Source organism: Alosa pseudoharengus, unplaced genomic scaffold (assembly GCF_046254945.1).
Source record: "Alosa pseudoharengus isolate Yale_2024_CS ecotype anadromous, Long Island Sound unplaced genomic scaffold, YU_APseudo_1.1 YU_APseudo_1.1_scf_24, whole genome shotgun sequence".
Classification (NCBI taxonomy): Eukaryota; Metazoa; Chordata; class Actinopteri; order Clupeiformes; family Clupeidae; genus Alosa; species Alosa pseudoharengus.
In genome coordinates, this window is record NW_027468689.1 from 32,990,965 (window position 1) to 33,008,544 (window position 17,580).

The following is a 17,580-nucleotide window of genomic DNA, read 5'->3' on the forward strand; positions in this document are numbered from 1 at the left end:
CTTTGGAAACCAAACCAAATCCCATAACCATAACCATAAACATCCATATATTTAGATATTTCCACATAGAATTTTATGGTCCTACTAGCTACCCCACATACCATTTGAGTTGGTTGAAAATGACACAAAACTACAAACATGCCTTGTTTTATCCTTATTATTTTCATGGTCATTTGATGTGTAGATATCAAATTGTTGGAAAGCATTAATAAACTGATGTATTTAAAGAGGAAATAGTGACTGATACTAAATAAAAAATAAAAAACTTTCTTAATACCCTCAATATCACACATCATGCATATTTTTCCAAAATCTAGGGCCCTTTCGAAAGTCAGGAGACATTTAGTACAGACTTTAAATTGTTTACACATGCTTTTTATGAGTTGTTCTTCCACCTTAGAAAACTTGGAGGAGGCTAGGGAAAGATATTAATGCCTAAACATGGCACGCGTTTTTGAAGCTGTAAAAATTAAAGAATTTCAAGGTCTGAAAAAGATATGAAGACAGAAGATTTGAACAGAAATATTTCACAGGCCTTGGTTTTAGGACTCATTGATGATATAGACAAGATTTGAACAAAATCTGAGACGGTGCAACAACAACCTTATCTGATTTGACACGGAATGACACATCGATCAGCACAGTTGTCAACTTTCTCTTACGTGGTAAGAAGCAGTGCTCCATCATTGCAGCGGTCCAACGCTTTCCTTGCAGCAGGTTTGTTGGCAAACTCAACAAAGCCTTTTCCTGTTGGTCGGCCACGATCATCTACCTGCACAATGGCCCTCTCTACTGGACCAAACTGACTGAAAGCCTGCTCCAGTAACTCATTGGACACCACAGGAGAGAGGTTGCGGATTGTCAAAGCAGCACCATGTGTTGCAAAGCGGATGCGAATGGGCCGATTTTTCAACACAGTACCGTCCAACTCTGCCTTGGCGATTTCTGCAAGAGTTCTTGTTTCCTGTAACAGATGAAAGGAAGTTGGTTAAAATAAACGGTTCGATCCCCGACCAGTAGGAAAAATGTGGGCGGGGGAAGTGGTTGAGCACTGCTCTCCCATGCCCACATCCACGGCTGAAGTGCCCTTGAGCAAGGCACCTAACCCCTCACTGCTCCAGTCGAAGCTTCAGTAACAGCGACCTCTCCTGGTGAAAAGCCAAGACTGCATCTATCGCTAGATAGTGGACAGGAAGCTTTACTAGTGAAATAAATCAAGTGCACGCACCTAACCACCCCACCCCCACACATACGTAGTGCACATGAATAAGGGACTGTACGATATTTAGCGGGGGGGGAGGGCCGGTCGCCAGACGATCGGGTTAAAAATGTTCTGCCTGGCCCTCCCCCCTACGTGAATCAAATAAAACTGGTCGAAAAATGAAGTTTACAAGGTTAAAACGGCCAGCAAATGTCATAAGCACACATACGGGGCTACAAAACAGTGTTGCGCGGGTTTGGTCACAAGCGGCCCGCGGATATTAATTAGGACAAAATTATACCCGACCCGCGATCCGACCCTCTTATTTACAGAATGTGTGCTTTTGGTTATAGCCTGCATGCAGTAGTCCATTTCTGTAAAACAAACTAATTTATTTGCGAAACTTTATGCAGTAGAACTACACGCAGGCATGCAGGACATAATGTTTGCGCAGGAGAGAGAATGAGAATAAGAGCGTAAGCATGCACGCAACCACCAAGGATTAGAACACTAGGATAAGATTTGGCCATGGACATACTTCTTTCGAAAATAGAAATGGGGAGGCAAGGTAGGCAAGAGAGATATTGCTGGTCAAAACGTTAGCGTAAGAACTGGTTTAAAATGCTGAATGAAGCACAACGCTTTACTAAAGCACATCCACTGTTTAAAGTCACAAACACAACGAACTAAGGTAACTTGTATGCATGCGCGAACCTATACCGGTAGATATGGCTGTGTAGTCTGTGTCGTAAGATTTATTCCTGCAGGCTGCCCACCATAACTTGTACTACTGTCATCTTCTTTAAGAACTTTTCCCAATATTTACCATAGCCTATATCGCTTTTCCTGAAGGGGTGTCTTTATTATTTTAACTCGTGTCTTCAGCTTCTTTACTGTTGACTTACTGTATTGATGCTTTACTGTATTGATGCTAGCCTTCTCGTGATATTTTAAGTAGGCCTATTTGTAGAAAATATATATTTAAATAATTTTAACTGACCCGCCCGCAAACGACCCGAATATCATTCAAATATTTGGTTTATGACTCAACCGCGGGTGACCTGCAAGCTTACGAGTTGTGGGAGATTCAGGTAGGGTTGGGACTTTTTGGACTCGCCCACTCTGTCAAAGAGACGTGAATCATGTTTTGGCCTACAAACCTTTTAAAATATCGAAAACGGATCATTGATCAGGGGGAAAAAATATCATGGATCAGGAAAAAATAATTTTCCTCGGCCCTCCCCCCAGGCCAAAAAAAATTCTCCTGGGCCTTCCCCTAAGGCTTAAAAAATTATCTTAGGCCCTCCCCCCCCTGACGACCGGCCCTCCCCCCCCGGTAAATATCGTACAGTCCCTAAGAATGGGATATCATTATTTATACAAATAAAGATTGATCAGGAGCCATCAGAATAAAGTTTTCCCACGTATCTCTTACATTGTAATAAAAAGAAATCGATATGAACAAACTATGCTTGTCACAGTAGAGGCTATGAACCAAAAGCAATGTTGTGCATTAGCCTAAAGTATGCTTTGAGCGCGCTACCATTCAGACTAGAAACGAGGCCGTGCCAGTTGCAGTGGCAGCACGATTGGTTCGCGAGGCGGTGGTGCTGCGAACCACTCAGAGAATGAAGCAGTTTCTGCTTCGGACGTCATATGTCACGTGATTTTCCCGTAGCAAAGCAAGCTTCGGAGCAGTGGTTCAAATGGAATTGTAGTTACTGGTTTGAAGCACGTATCGAAGCTTCAGTGTCAGACTGCCATCACTAGTCGCGACCCACAGCATGCCAGAATATCCCCAAACTCTCGGATGTACATTAAAGGTCTCATTCACTGAGAAACCGTTTAATACTTGTTACTTTCGAAATACTATAGCTCACTCCAAGTTGCATATGCATGCTGCACGTGAAAATGATCTTCTACCCCCATTGCCCGCATTAGCCAATGAAAGAAAATACACGGAAAAACAAGTGAATCAGAAAGAGCCCTTCCCAATGACGCCGAAGGGAAACTGATTATTCATGGCCTCGCCGACCTTGGCTTGTGACCGCCTACAGGAAGACTGGAAGATTTTGCGGCTAGGGGATTGTCTCTCTGCAGCTAGTAGGAGCTAACAGCAAGTTGCTAACATGGCGGAAAAAAATCGTGCCTGTGTTATTTGTGCCTATAACACATCAATGTTGCATGTCTTGCCTTAGAAACAAGAGTTGAGGAAGAAATGGTTCGGATTTATCATTGGAACACCACCACCGAAGTAGTGCAACATCAGTTCTGTGTTCCAATCATTTCGACCACACTCACTGCCTACAGTTAGAAAGTGGTTTTGCATCGATGTTCTGAAAACCTGGTTCGGTACTGTCATGACGATCGACCACCAGCTCACAGGCTGTAAGTACAAACAAACTTTTCCACCTAACGTCTGTTACAAAATAGCATGTTCATAGTCTTCACGTTAGCATGCATGAAAAGGGTACAAGCAGAGCCTGTCTACATTCTCTGGTACAAGCTAGGCTTAGGCTAGCCTATATTACAGGAAGCTACACCAGGCACGTAACTGAAGTGTTCTGTTGACGTGTAAAATCAGAGAATGTCTAATAGGAAGGGCTCTGGTAAAATCCATTAGAGGAATGGTCTATTTTCCCGAACGTAGCCTACAGGCCACTAACACGCCAGGTGTAGCTACTTCCATTGATTAGGCCTATTGGAAGCTATTGTTGCAGTAGCCTACATAACGCGAACGGAACGCTTCAGTTACGTGCCTGGTGTAGCTAACGTTACACTCATAAGAAACTGACCACACTACCCAGAGATTTAGCTTGTTGAACCTATAATCTTCTAACCTAAGCGTTAAACCACAAATAATAATATTAGCAACAATATCTTATGCTCAACTAAGTACAGATATTGTTCTAGTCTAAACAGGGAAAATCAAAAACACAATACCCGTATTAGGCTAAGTTGCTATAACTAGAGCTCAGGTATTTACACTTCAGTCTAATTTATGTCTTCTTGCCATTATTACATTGACCTTTGTAGGCCTACAATGATGTTTTGTTTGATTACTTGCTGTTTACTTAGTGTTTTGTATGTCTTCCAGAGCACATCCTCATGTCAGGCTACACAGCTTTCTAGCCTACATTAGGTCATCACGTTAGAAGCAAAGGTTTGTGATCTAACTTTTTTTGTTGTGCTAGTTAGTTTCTAGAAGTCTTTTTCTAGTAGGCTAATACAGGTTCTTATGTGCTCATCAATGTTTGGGAAAGTCAATTCATGGGTTTCTTCAGGTCACTTTCCACAGGTGTATAAAATCAAGCACCTCGATTATGAATGCAGACTGCATGGTGCTTGATTAATACACCTGTGTAAATGGACCTGATGAAACCCATGAATTGCATAACAGATAGAATTGATATTACCAAATGTCTTCTTGTGGGTGTGCTACTTAGTACATCATACACCTTACCGCAGTCACTAAAATATTTTTGTTTCCATTGTGCCAGTACAGTTTTGTGTGAGAGAGTGAATGTCCTGTGCACTATTAGTATCTTGTAACTTGACAGTAATACACATTTATTTACTTTAGGTACCCAAACAGAATACTGATATTGATACAAGCACTTCGGATACACCATGGGCATGGGGGCCTGCTACCTCTACTGCCATCAAGCCTGTTCATCCAAGGCCAGCTAGAAGACCTCGGGTTGATCAAGATGAGGAGGAGGATGAAAGCGACATCTCCACAATAACACCTGATGGCTCCACCTATGGCCCAGCGCAATCAAAGAGCAATGTAATAGAATCATCACAGCCAATGAATGTATTTTGTGTGTTGTCCCTTCGGATCCCCAGGACAATACAAGCCGAAACAACTCAGACCTTTTCCCCTAAATAATCCCAGCACCATCTTACAAAGGATCTGTAGGCCAGATGTCTGCATCGTCTGGCAAAAAGAGGACATTGTTAAAGGAACACGCCACCCAATGTCAGTAGTAATATATGTTCTTACCTTAACTTTCATGAGTTGAGTCATACCTCTCCCGTGTCCGTACGTGCACTCAAACGCTCTGGTGCGCGGCTGGACTGTGTTAGCATGTTGCTATGCTAGCGGGCTTTGACGGCAACTAAGCGTAGAAGTAATCAAAAACATCCACGTTTTACCGACTTAAATACAGTTGCACGAGTAGTTGATAGAAATGCTACGGCCACGCAACGTGAAACGTGGCGATTTTCCAAGCGAATAAACCGGAGAACTACAATGTGTGGCGCAATAGCACTTGGGAGTACTTCGACCTAGCGTAGTAGTATTGTTAACACCTAATTGTAGATCCTATCCACCACAGAGTTTAGAATCCATGCTGGATCGACCCTCAGCCTCTCCCTCCCCTCTGAGCGAGAGAGAGGCACACACACTAGAGATGCGCTGATGGGCTATTATTTCAACCATAACTGCATAGCAAAACTTATCATCCATCAGCCATCCATCAACACCAAAGTTTTTTGACCAATCTTCGAAATGGCACCCGCCCACCATCCGCTGGTTGTTTTAATGTAGGGGGTGATGCAGCGCTGCTGACGTGAGGCTAGGAAGCCCTTGCCTGTTCTAGGAAGACTGATCCAATGCAGCAAATATATTAAAAGGCTAAAGTCGTACATTGGCTATGTTGTAGCCTATCCCTAGAATATCAGCAGCAAACTCGCAGTCTCCAAATAAAACGCACATCGGCCTGTTGCCTATGCCAGCTTGTGACAATATATCGTCCAAAATGCTTGATTGCATTGCATTCTCCACATTTTTAGCTACATTTTCATGTACCACATCAGCATTTTTGTTCAGTAAATCTTTTGTAAATTGCTTTAAAATGAATTGCGCTGTCTGTCTGAAAAAGACGCGCTCGTGCAGTCAAAATGAATGGGAGTCTTCAGAACAGGCTTTCAGTCACCCTGACATAACAGTGTGTAAAGTAGCCTATAATGTGAATGACTTGTTATTTTATCAAGGATTTCTTTCTTTTTGCAAAAAATAAAGTACAATAGGCATTAATTAGTAGGCCAGGAGCATGTTGAAATTATGTGGCAAATTGCGTTTTTTATTACAATGATAAAATTGTAAAAGGACGTGACGAAGCTGAGGCAAGCCAGGCAATAGGCCTATAGGCCCGACGGTAATTGTAAAGCAATTTACAAAAGATTCACTGAACAAAAATGCTGATGTGGTACATGAAAATGTAGCTAAAAATGTGGAGAATGCAATGCAATCAAGCATTTTGGACGATATATTTTCACAAGCTGGCAGAAAAGGCAACAGGCCGATGTGCGTTTTATTTGGAGACTGTTTTGCGAGACAGAGACTGAGTTTGCTGCTGATATTCTGGGGATAGGCTACAACATAGCCAATGTACGACTTTAGCCTTTTAATATATTTGCTGCATTGGATCAGTCTTCCTAGAACAGGCAAGGGCTTTCTAGCCTCACGTCAGCAGCGCTGCATCACCCATATAGCCTATATATATATATAGGGGAGAACCGGCACAATTGTAACACTTTTTTATTTTTCCAATTCAAACTCGATTTACACAAAGACGATAGACTTGAGAGTTGTGAAATTTGACCAGAACAGAGTCGTACATGTCTACTCCATGAAAGTTGAAACAGAATTTAAAAAAGATGTTATAGTTTGTCAATAATTTAACTTAACAGCCATAAAAAAGTGCGGTACAGTTGTAACAGTAGCGTCATGAATGTAACAGTGCTAAAATCGTGAATCCTATAACATATTTTAACACAAAACAGTGCTGGGTTAAACAAAGAGCATCTGTTTTCATATAAAATCAAGAAAAAAAGTCAAAATGTATGACTGTTAAAGCTAATTTATTGCATTATTGATTAGCCATTGCAGACCATATTACGGTGTTATAGCTCACAATAACCTTTAAATATGCTTATTTTGGCCATATCCACTTGATAAAACCAGTAAATATAGTTGATAAACTGCTTATTTCTTACATGTCTGAAGCATTTGGTCCAACAGTGATATTTCAAGTTGCTGTGTTAACTTTAATTGGGTGATGGCGGCACAAAAATCATAATCCATAACTCGCAATGAGAATGTTCGTGCATTCGCGATAAAATCAGTTCATTTTGCCATAGAGACTGGTGTTACAACTGACCCGCACAGGTCATGTTTTTATTTTCATTTAATTGCATGTGCTGTGACTACATAAATCAAATAGGACTCATGTTAACTTGAAACAGAGGGACTGAAGATATGAATGACATGTGATTGAAGTCCACACGCTCAAATTTCACAAAGCAAACTTAAACAAACAGTTGCGGTTAAAAATAAATAAAAAATCGCGATGCTTGAATTTTGCACCTTTTTGCTTAATATCTCTGGTCGTATTTATAGTAGACCATTCATATTGGGATGGCTGTAAGATTATACATAATTACATGATATGTGTCTGTTTACGTTTCCGTAGCTACACCATATCTTGAGAATAAAACACTGTTACATTTGTACCGCTGTTACAATTGTACCAGTTCTCCCCTACATTAAAACAACCAGCGGATGGTGGGCGGGTGCCGTTTCGAAAATTGGTCAAAAAACTTTGGTGTTGATGGATGGCTGATGGATGATAAGTTTTGCTATGCAGTTATGGTTGAAATAATAGCCCATCAGCGCATCTCTAGTGTGTGTGCCTCTCTCTCGCTCAGAGGGGAGGGAGAGGCTGAGGGTCGATCCAGCATGGATTCTAAACTCTGTGGTGGATAGGATCTACAATTAGGTGTTAACAATACTACTACGCTAGGTCGAAGTACTCCCAAGTGCTATTGCGCCACACATTGTAGTTCTCCGGTTTATTCGCTTGGAAAATCGCCACGTTTCACGTTGCGTGGCCGTAGCATTTCTATCAACTACTCGTGCAACTGTATTTAAGTCGGTAAAACGTGGATGTTTTTGATTACTTCTACGCTTAGTTGCCGTCAAAGCCCGCTAGCATAGCAACATGCTAACACAGTCCAGCCGCGCACCAGAGCGTTTGAGTGCACGTACGGACACGGGAGAGGTATGACTCAACTCGTGAAAGTTAAGGTAAGAACATATATTACTACTGACATTGGGTGGCGTGTTCCTTTAATTCTGTGCATAGTTTGGATGTTCTTGTTTTGTGTTTGCATTATTTTAATAGACTGCAATATTACTATTTGTCAGTGTTTCACAGACCACCTAGCAAAAAGAAAAAAAACAGTAGGCCTACTTCAACAGTATATTACACAATAGGCCTTCTCACTGAACCACCTTGCTTATTGTCTTTGCACATTGCTTATGGTGTCAGAGGATTCATATGATTTAAACTGGCATAGGTTACATCAGTGTTGCAGAACTGTTTGGATTTACATACAAGTTGGTTCAATATTGCAAACAACTCATCTATTATATTTTACCACATCTACTTGTGGAATACTGGAGATAGCTTGCGGACCACACTTTGAGTACCACTGCTGTATGTAAATATAATAAAGTTATTTATTGAAAATTGACCTGTTTTGTATATTTGTTTTAGGAGTTTCATCAGTTTTTGTCCCTTTTAAGCTAAAGGTTTATCTTACCTTTCATATCTTCTGTCTCACAGAGGGCCATAGTCGTCATAGTCGAATGTTTAGTGCATTTTGAAGGGAGTATATTATGCTAAGGCAGACTGGTTCTAATCCTGGGTACAGGGTCATACAGACAACAGGGGTACTGGTGTTGCCCATTTTTCTAACCACATGAGCAATCCCCTTACGAAAAAGTAGTATAGGAATCTTATAGTATTTGGGACAAAATATTATAGTAATCTTATAGGAATAATTATTATAGGAATACTTGGGACGTACTACTAATAACTATAATATCCTGTAACCGCTATAGTTTTTCTATAGTAGTCTTATAGTACCTATAGTATGTCCAAATACTATAGTATTCCTATAAGATTACTGTAATATTTAGTCCCAAAATACTATAGTATAAGATTCCTATAGTAGGCTACTTTTTCTGTCATACGTGACAGAAAACAACTTAGGCTAACCTCTGCCAATGTCAGGCTATCAAAGCCATTCTCATTAAGAAGTCTTGCAGCACACATTCTCTGCTTCTGTAGGCGTTCTGGTACAATTTCAGCAAAATATAGGTAGGTAGGTGTGTTTGCATTTAAATCTATATATATATTGGGCTATGACCAAGTGGTCTTTCAATGATAGTATCATGGAATTCAAACCATAACTATCTATTCCGATAGCATTAGCAGGCTAGGTCAGTGGCTGAACTGCATTTAGGGTGCTTACCTGTGTTGTGAAGTAAAATATCTACTAGGAAGATTGCAAAGACTTTTGACTGTGTAAAGAAATAGGTCTTTATTTTAAAACGTTTCCAACTGTTTATTACTTGAAAGCAAGATGACGATTGTCACATACGTTTACCTCTTTTAGGAGAGATTTTAAGCTGACAGGCAATTGTTACCATTCTATTAAACCAACGCTCACCGACAAACGATCAGGAAGCGGTTCTTCTTTCTACTCGGATACTAGGATCAAACACATGAAGTTGTATCTCCGAAGACATTTTGTGCAACAGTTTTGACTCGAGTTTTAGCCAGGTTTTAGCACTGTAAGTTGAATATGGAGCATAGCACAGGCAGAATCGGATGAGGACGCACTGGAGGAAGCGTCACAGTACTGTTAGCCAATCAGAGGTGAATTCATTAGCATGTCATTAATATTCATGACTAGAGGCGAAATCCAGTCGTTCCTCCCCGCCCACCTTCCCCACCAAACTAGAACAGCATGAAACAGACGCAGGACAGCCTTTTTTTCACCAAAACCGGCTCACAGGGCATTCATCAATACTACAGACCACTGCAAAATTAATGAAAAAACGATGAGATGAGACCTTTAAAATGGATCTTTTCGGTAGGCTAGTCATTTCCAATTTCCCATGGTGCTCAAAATGCAACACAACCATGTTCAAAGCAGGATGAGGACAACCTGAAGTTGTGTCTGTGTACAAAACTAAGCGACAATTTAACAGCTTTGAAAATATTTAACATTGTTTCATGAGTGTAATTGAGATTGCAGAATTGAGGGAAAACTGGAGTCAGTGCATCACCAAACCCTAATGTTAGTAGCCTAGGCCAGACCTAGTAGGCGCTATTAGATATCTATCCAACCACTTATGGCACTGGAGAATGGTTATAGAAAAGTTTGAGAACCTGTGGCTAAAACATCGACGTTTTGGGTAATATTGGTGGTTGCATGTTAGATCAAGTGAATTGTGTCGCGATGGTCTGTCATTTATAAAATGTGGGTCCCCAGAAAAAGTTTGGGAAACACTGCTCTGACAGCTGATGCTGGAGGTGCAGAAAGCATCATAGCTCAATGTGTTTAGAACCTCATAGAGGTATTTCGTTTATTTAAATGGACGAATGTGTAATAACATGTATTGGCAATGTACGTGCTTTGGCGACACAAGTCCTGGTTACTCCTAGCAATAACTTACAATAACTCTACTAACGTTGCATGTGGTCAGAAACATAGTTGCTAACTTACTAAGACAATCAAGGTAACGTTGACGTTATCCTTACCAGCCGAATAAAGCCAAAACCTCGGTCTCGATTGATGAATACTTCGTTTGCCTCGCCATATTTGGAAAATAGTTTTTTGAAGTCCTCTTCAGTTATGTCGGTTGGTAGGTTACCGACAAACAATCGACATCTTTGTGTGAATGTTTTTTCTCCAGGCCTGCGAAAGCTTTTCAAATCTAGCGTCATCTCCATCGATTCGCCTCCATCATTTTCAGCTCCTGGACTAACCACAGAAGGTGGTTGTGCTCCTTCCTCCATGTTTGGCCTTCGGTCCATTGGAGAATCGGTGCTGCGCTTCTGATTTAGAGGTTTTGGTGAAGCGCTCTTTTGGATATTTACCTGTTTAAGGTTTCGGTTTGCCATAGCAGATGATATGAACAAAGACGACTACACTGCAATGTTGTTAAATAATTCTGTCCATTCAAATATGTTGCAGCGATGAGAAAAAAAATACCCTTTAAAGCTGCCTAAGAATTTCAAAATGGCGTAACCCGGCGCATAGGCTGATGGGGGCACACGTACTTCCGTCTCCTGAATATGGCATGCAAACAGGGTCACAACGTCTAATAACGAAACGCCTGCAGGTGTAAAAACATTACGTCTTCACACGCATACATTTTACGTGTACAGATGGCATGTTTTTACGTGTGCTAACCAGACGTAAATGTTTGCCGTGTAACCAGAGGTATATTTTTGACGTGTACAGGTGTAACATTTTTACGTGTACTAACCAGGCGTAAATATTTACCGTGTAACCAGAGGTAGGCCTAGGCTATTTTTGACGTATACAGATGTAACATTTTTACGTGTAGACCTACTAACCTTAGGCCTAATGTGAGTGTAACGTGAGTCTCGGTCTTGAGTTAAAAAATAAATATGTTAAAAATAATTATAGCAGGTTAAATGTCTATAAGCATATTAACTTGTAGCCTGGCTAATGACATCAGCCTATCAATAACAATATACAATTCATAGGACAATCTTACTACAAAATAGGCATGACATGAGTTTATGACATAAACAGTGGAATATGAACGCATCTCATCAAAGCTGACATAGCCTACGCAGAAACGATTTGCGATTTGATTGATATCTGGAGCTCTCAGCAGAGTGCTGACTTGTGTCTTTTTTAGATGGGGAATGTAAACGAAGGAAAGCCCTCTAATTGGACGGGCAAGACTGACATGTGTGCCTAGGCCCGTCCAGGCCATGGCTGTGTAGGCTATTGAACACCCAGAAAAAATAAGATTTAGCGTGATCAAGGGCGTCACTAAGCTGGGATACGAGCATCCTCCTTCACCAGCCCTGAGCAGCCAGTCATGTCAGTGGCGCACCGAAGACCTTCTTAGAGCTTAGATCGGGCCCAAAAAATCAAGCCCGACCCTACCCGAACCCGTGCACATTGTGCCAGAGCCCGACCCGGCCCGTCACATGTAATTATGAGCCCGAGCCCGATTTAAACCCGACATTTTTTAAATACGTGGGCCATTATAACTGATCGTTCTCAACTACAATTCCGAGCTGTTTGAGCTACAGAAATCCGTTTAGAACTATATTAATGAATAATGCAACGGAGGATGAAGAATGTAGGCTAAACTATGTTTGTTTATTCAGAATGGAATGGATTGCAAATGAATCTGAATGAAGAAACGTATACGCCACAACGTAAAATTATGTCCCTGCAGCAAAACTCGACGCATTTCTCTGTGAGGGCTTGCCTCGCTCTCAGGTGTATGGTTGGAGAAGTGAAAAGAAGACATTGAAGGCTGGCTATCATTATTTCTCCTGTTTTCATTTTTTTTCTTTACATCTTACATCTTCAAGCTTCACGTTGCACTTAAGCTATAAATACAGCACAGCAGGCCCGGTGTGATGCGTGCGAGTGTTGCGCAGCGTGTTGCGCAGATGACATTACAAATGACATTTTGTAACTCTGAGCCTAACTTGTATACACTTGTTACTTAGGCCTACTTTGATAAATATGTAATATTTCTGAGTCTGACTGGCATAGCTTTAGCTGCCCACCCAAGTAGGCTGGAAATATCGGCCCGGTCGGGTTGGGTCAAGTTCGGGCTCGGGCAGAGAATCTAAACTCTAGGCTACTTCTCATCGGCTTTTCGTTTACAGGATGTGCATTATATCTTTCTCCAGTGATTAGCAACCTACCACCAGAAACCAAAAATCGTAGCCTAATAGGACCTAATAGCCTACATGCTCTCTCTACCGTGCGCATGAAAGCTGCATGCGCGCATGTTGTAGATTATGTATGCTTTCCTTTTGCGATCTCGTTTTTGTTTAGGCGCGCCACAGTGGCATTGGTGCCCCCTTTTTTCAATATTCTGCTTTGCGTCTGACTAGGCCTAGCGATTCCTAGCCTATGGGCTGTCCAAATAATCTAAGCATTTACAGCAACTTAATTTAGTCTTCTGTGGAGAAGTGGCGCACGTTGAAAGTGCGTCCAAATTCACCTCTGTTGAACTACGCGCGAAGTACTCACAGACATTATCATATCACATGAAAGCCCTTTCTCAGCCTTTAACACAGGGATTTCAAACTCAAATGAGCTGGGGGCCACTTCACAAGTTGCTGTTGTAAACGGTTCGCGAGAAAAGTAACTTTAATTTAATTATATTAGGCCTACATACAGTTCTGTAGCCTACCTATCTCATCATTCATGGTGCACTTCGAATTCACATCAGATGCCAAAAGCATTCCTCTGTACCGCCGGTAGGCCTACAGCTGACTAAGAGTTTGTCAAAGCCTTATGATCACAAAATGCTAAGGGACCGTTCGTTATTTATAAACGGGGTCACCGGAGGAAAATAGGGGAGGGTCATGTCTTTTTATTCTTTGTTGAGGGGAGGGTCACCTAACTTTTTTTTGTCTAGAAGGGAGGGTCACCCATCTTTTGTATTAATGAAAACAGCAAAAAATCAAAGTGGCTTGTTTGATTGTTGATTTCTGTCGCCATATAACGTTCTCTTTCGTTCCATAGCTCTGTCAACATTGAACAATGAAAATAAGGGTGATTTCCCGGGTTTCTCACGCAAAATACGGAAAATGTCAACATTCGTCCCCATTAACGTTGGAAGGGTTAGAGCAACAAAGTATCCTACTTTATTCATGCCTAACAGCCTATATCCAATTGGTCAACTTTATCCAGCCCTAAAAAATATGGCGTTCCATTAGTGCCATAAATAATGCCTATGTCGACTAAATATTGCTTTTGTCAACTACTTATGTCCACTGAAGATGTCTATGCAACATTCACTTTACGACAGACGTGACAAAACGGCCTTGTTCATGTCATTGCTCACCTTACAAAACGACACCCCCTAGTGTTGACTGTGATATTGTGCCATGACTCTGTTGTTGCACATGTCGTCAAGTATGTCGACAGGCCTGTTGTTTGATTCTGCTGTTGTGCATGTCGTCTTCTGTGTCGTTTGGATCAGCTGTTGTGCATGTTGTCTTCTGTGTCGTTTGGATCAGCTGTTGTGCATGTCGTCTTCTATGTCGTTTGGTTTTAATGCTGTGCATGTTGTCTTCTGTGTTGTTTGAATCAGCTGTTGTGCATGTCGTCTTCTGTGTCGTTTGGATCAGCTGTTGTGCCTGTCGTCTGCCGTGTCGTTTGATTCAGCTGTTGTGCATGTTGTCTTCTGTGTCGTTTGGATCAGCTGTTGTGCATGTCGTCAGCTGTGTCATTTGATTCTGCTGTTGTGCATGTCGTCTTCTATGTCGTTTGGTTTTAATGTTGTGCATGTCGTCTTCTGTGTTGTTTGAATCAGCTGTTGTGCATGTCGTCCTCTCTGTCGTTTGTTTTTAATGTTGTGCATGTCATCTGCTCTGTCGTTTGATTCTGCTGTTGTGTGTGTCGTCCTCTCTGTCGTTTGTTTTTAATGTTGTGCATGTTGTCTGCTCTGTCGTTTGATTCTGCTGTTGTGTGTCGTCCTCTCTGTCGTTTGGTTTTAATTTGGGTTTAATGTTGTGTCGTCTGCTGTGTCATTTCATTCTGCTGTTCACCCCCCCCCATCAAACGTGGATAAACCAATCGCGGCTCAGCACCAGGCACTCTCGGCCAACTTCAGCCCAGACAGAGCTCGAACTGCCGAAATTCTATCGAAATTGGTTGCAGTTCACCTTTAGTTCCTCTAGGGGCGGCCGCAAAAAAAACGTCCCCCCACTGCTTGAGAAACACCTGTAGACATTCTCTGACCCTGTAGAGCCATGGACTGAGTTGCGACACTTTTTGATGTTCGTCATGGTTCATGTGCACCTCAACAGTCCCTATATTTCAGTGTTTCTCAAACTTTTTCAGACCCAGGACCACTTCACCAAAAAAAAAAAAAACTCACGGACCACCTAGCTAAAAAAAGAAAGAGTAGACCTACTTCAACAGTATATTATACAATGGCTTACTCACTGAACCACCTTGCTTATTGTGTCAGAGGATTCATATGATTTAAACTGCCATAGCTTACATAGGCAGTGTTGCAGAACTGTTTGGAATTACATACAAGTTGGTTCAATATTGCAAACAACTCATCTATATTATATCTTACCAGGTCTGCTCGCGTACCACCTGTGGTTCCTGGACCACACTTTGAGAAACACTGCTGTATTTTGTGGTTGTCAAAAGAGTGTTAGTGTGGGTACCTGATCTGCACGGGTTACCAGATCTGCATGATTACGTCATAATAGATTATGTGTCGCCACCTCATTCGTCCAAAGTCGAGAGTAGAATTCGGCTGGGTTTGAAGCGTAGTTGCTCAAGCGATGCCTGAGGTAAAAGTTTTAATATTTAAAGTGGACCCTTTCACAGCAACAGTGGTGTGATTGGCTGGTTTGTGTGACGTCACCTACGACTGCAAACAACGCTGTCTGATTAACCCTGCTGTAATCGCGGGAAAATAAGCTAACTTTAGGTTATACTTTGATCTATTTTTGTTTCTTAAGTGTAACGCTATTGCATTGCTGTTTGACAGTAGTGAAATCAACCGTAAACTAGCTCATATTTGCGAGTTATTTAGCTAGCAGCTAATGCTATTGTATTGCTGTTTGACAGTAGTGAAATCAACCGTAAACTAGCTCATATGCTAGTGGAAACATCATATAAGTATAACTGCAGCAGAAGTTTATTATTCCTGCCGCTCTCAGAGTAGCACTTACATTGTCAAAAGCAATCCTCAGCCAAAGGCTATATTTTCTGAAAAACGACTCTTGGATATCACCTTGTCGTGGGAAACAGCAGATCACCACCCTCCAGCTAACAACAACTCTCCACCGATCAAGGTAAGTAACGTTAGCTGCTACATGAATTACTCGAATTTACCATAACAATTGCTTGATAACATTTTTGATAATTTGATAATCACTTTCTCTCATGAAAACAACGTTAATCAGTCCTTTGGTCTTATAAGTAATGTTACCCTAGCATAGTTATTTCGGGAGAAGAAATGTAAGTCTAACAGTGGCTAACAGTCTAATTTGTGAATGGGTTTTCCAACTCTCGGTCAGAGTCAATCTTACAGTTGTAGACCTATGGAACCTTGTTTTTTTTACGTGTATCGGTAGAGTAAATACATGTGTGTTTATTGACCTTTTCCTCAGTTTATAGCTAAGCGCCACGGTTCAGCCTCTGGTTTGTGGTCAACCATTTGCGCGTAAAGCGACGAGCTAAGTTATAGGACTTATGAGTGGGTTTTCCTGTGGCCATCACTCGATCGAGTCAATCTTATAGTTGTAGACCTATGAAATCGTTGTTTTTTTTTACGTGTATCGGGAGAGGAAATACAGATCGTATTGAAAGCATTTCCCATATCGTAGCCTACTAGTTCGCTCGCAACAACAGCAAAAATGAAACATGGAGAGTGGATGTCTCCGCAGAGACACCACTGTTACATTAGATGCGCACTCAATCGCAATTCGACGCAGGGAAAAAAAGCAACGACTGGTAAAAACGAAGGTAAACTGGATTAAAGCAAAACTTGGCCAAAAACATTGTGTATGCACTTGCGGTGAGCCTAGTGAATAGCGGACTATAGCCTAACCAACAAAAGTAAAGGAGATTTGCACCAAACGCAGTGTTGTGGGTTGTGTTTCTACAACATGTTGGCACCAAGTTAATTTCTGTCATAAACGGAGTAAGCTAAGCGTTTTCTCCATTGTCCACTCGATTTTCGCATAGACCTCTGTACCAGGCAGCCACAGCACCACACTCTTGGAGGCATGCTCATGAGCCCCCATGTTCATGCCCTCAAGACTGTAGTGCTGTGGCTGCCTTGTAACCTGCATATTGTTTTTATTTTTTCCCTACAATCTATTCACCTTTGCAGGGCCAGTAGGCTACTTTCTGTGCAGCCGCACACACACACACAGGCACGCCAAACAAGCATACACAAAAGTTTCAAGAGTGGGGGATGGAGTAAAAGATGGATACAAATTGATTAGTGTGATTTATTTTCGCGGAACGGATGTACAGGACTGATCGGCGGTCATATTTTGTACCGCTATGCGGTACATCTAGTTTAAAAAGCAACTGCAGCTACATTGTGCGTCTACCCGGATTCTGATACCATGGCGGTATTAATTAACCCGTGGTGGTCCGCCATGCTGAAATAAACGTAGAGGAAACACTGTTATGAGACCTCTTTGCACAGAGATTAATAAACTACTAAAGAGACAAAAACCTTATTTCAGACTTATTTCAGACTCTGTATTTATAGACCTTTAAGCTAAAGTTCTTCCACAGTTTTTAAA

General features: G+C 41.5%; 1 protein-coding gene and 1 long non-coding RNA gene across 5 annotated transcripts in view; one reads left to right on the forward strand and one right to left on the reverse strand.

The window, feature by feature from the left end:
• pspc1 (paraspeckle component 1) overlaps window positions 1-11,318 on the reverse strand; it is a 90,142-nt gene extending 78,824 nt beyond the window's left edge. For 2 of the 4 annotated variants that reach the window (XR_012990964.1, XM_076303765.1), the window contains exons 1-2: window positions 10,822-11,317; window positions 663-964 (exon numbers count right to left, since the gene is read on the reverse strand). Coding sequence is in view for 3 of the 4 variants with exons in the window: in XM_076303765.1 (XP_076159880.1) it covers window positions 663-964; window positions 10,822-11,184 (665 nt within the window). In the remaining variant the exon portion in view is untranslated. Of the gene's footprint in view, window positions 1-662; window positions 965-10,821 lie in introns of all 4 variants that reach the window. The other 2 variants (XM_076303764.1, XM_076303763.1) reach the window with 1 other exon arrangement.
• Window positions 3,554-4,803, forward strand: LOC143142067 (uncharacterized). The gene is made up of 3 exons (XR_012990879.1): window positions 3,554-3,589; window positions 4,299-4,364; window positions 4,785-4,803. It is a non-coding gene; the product is annotated as an uncharacterized LOC143142067 (long non-coding RNA).
• Window positions 11,319-17,580: the final 6,262 nt, after the last annotated feature.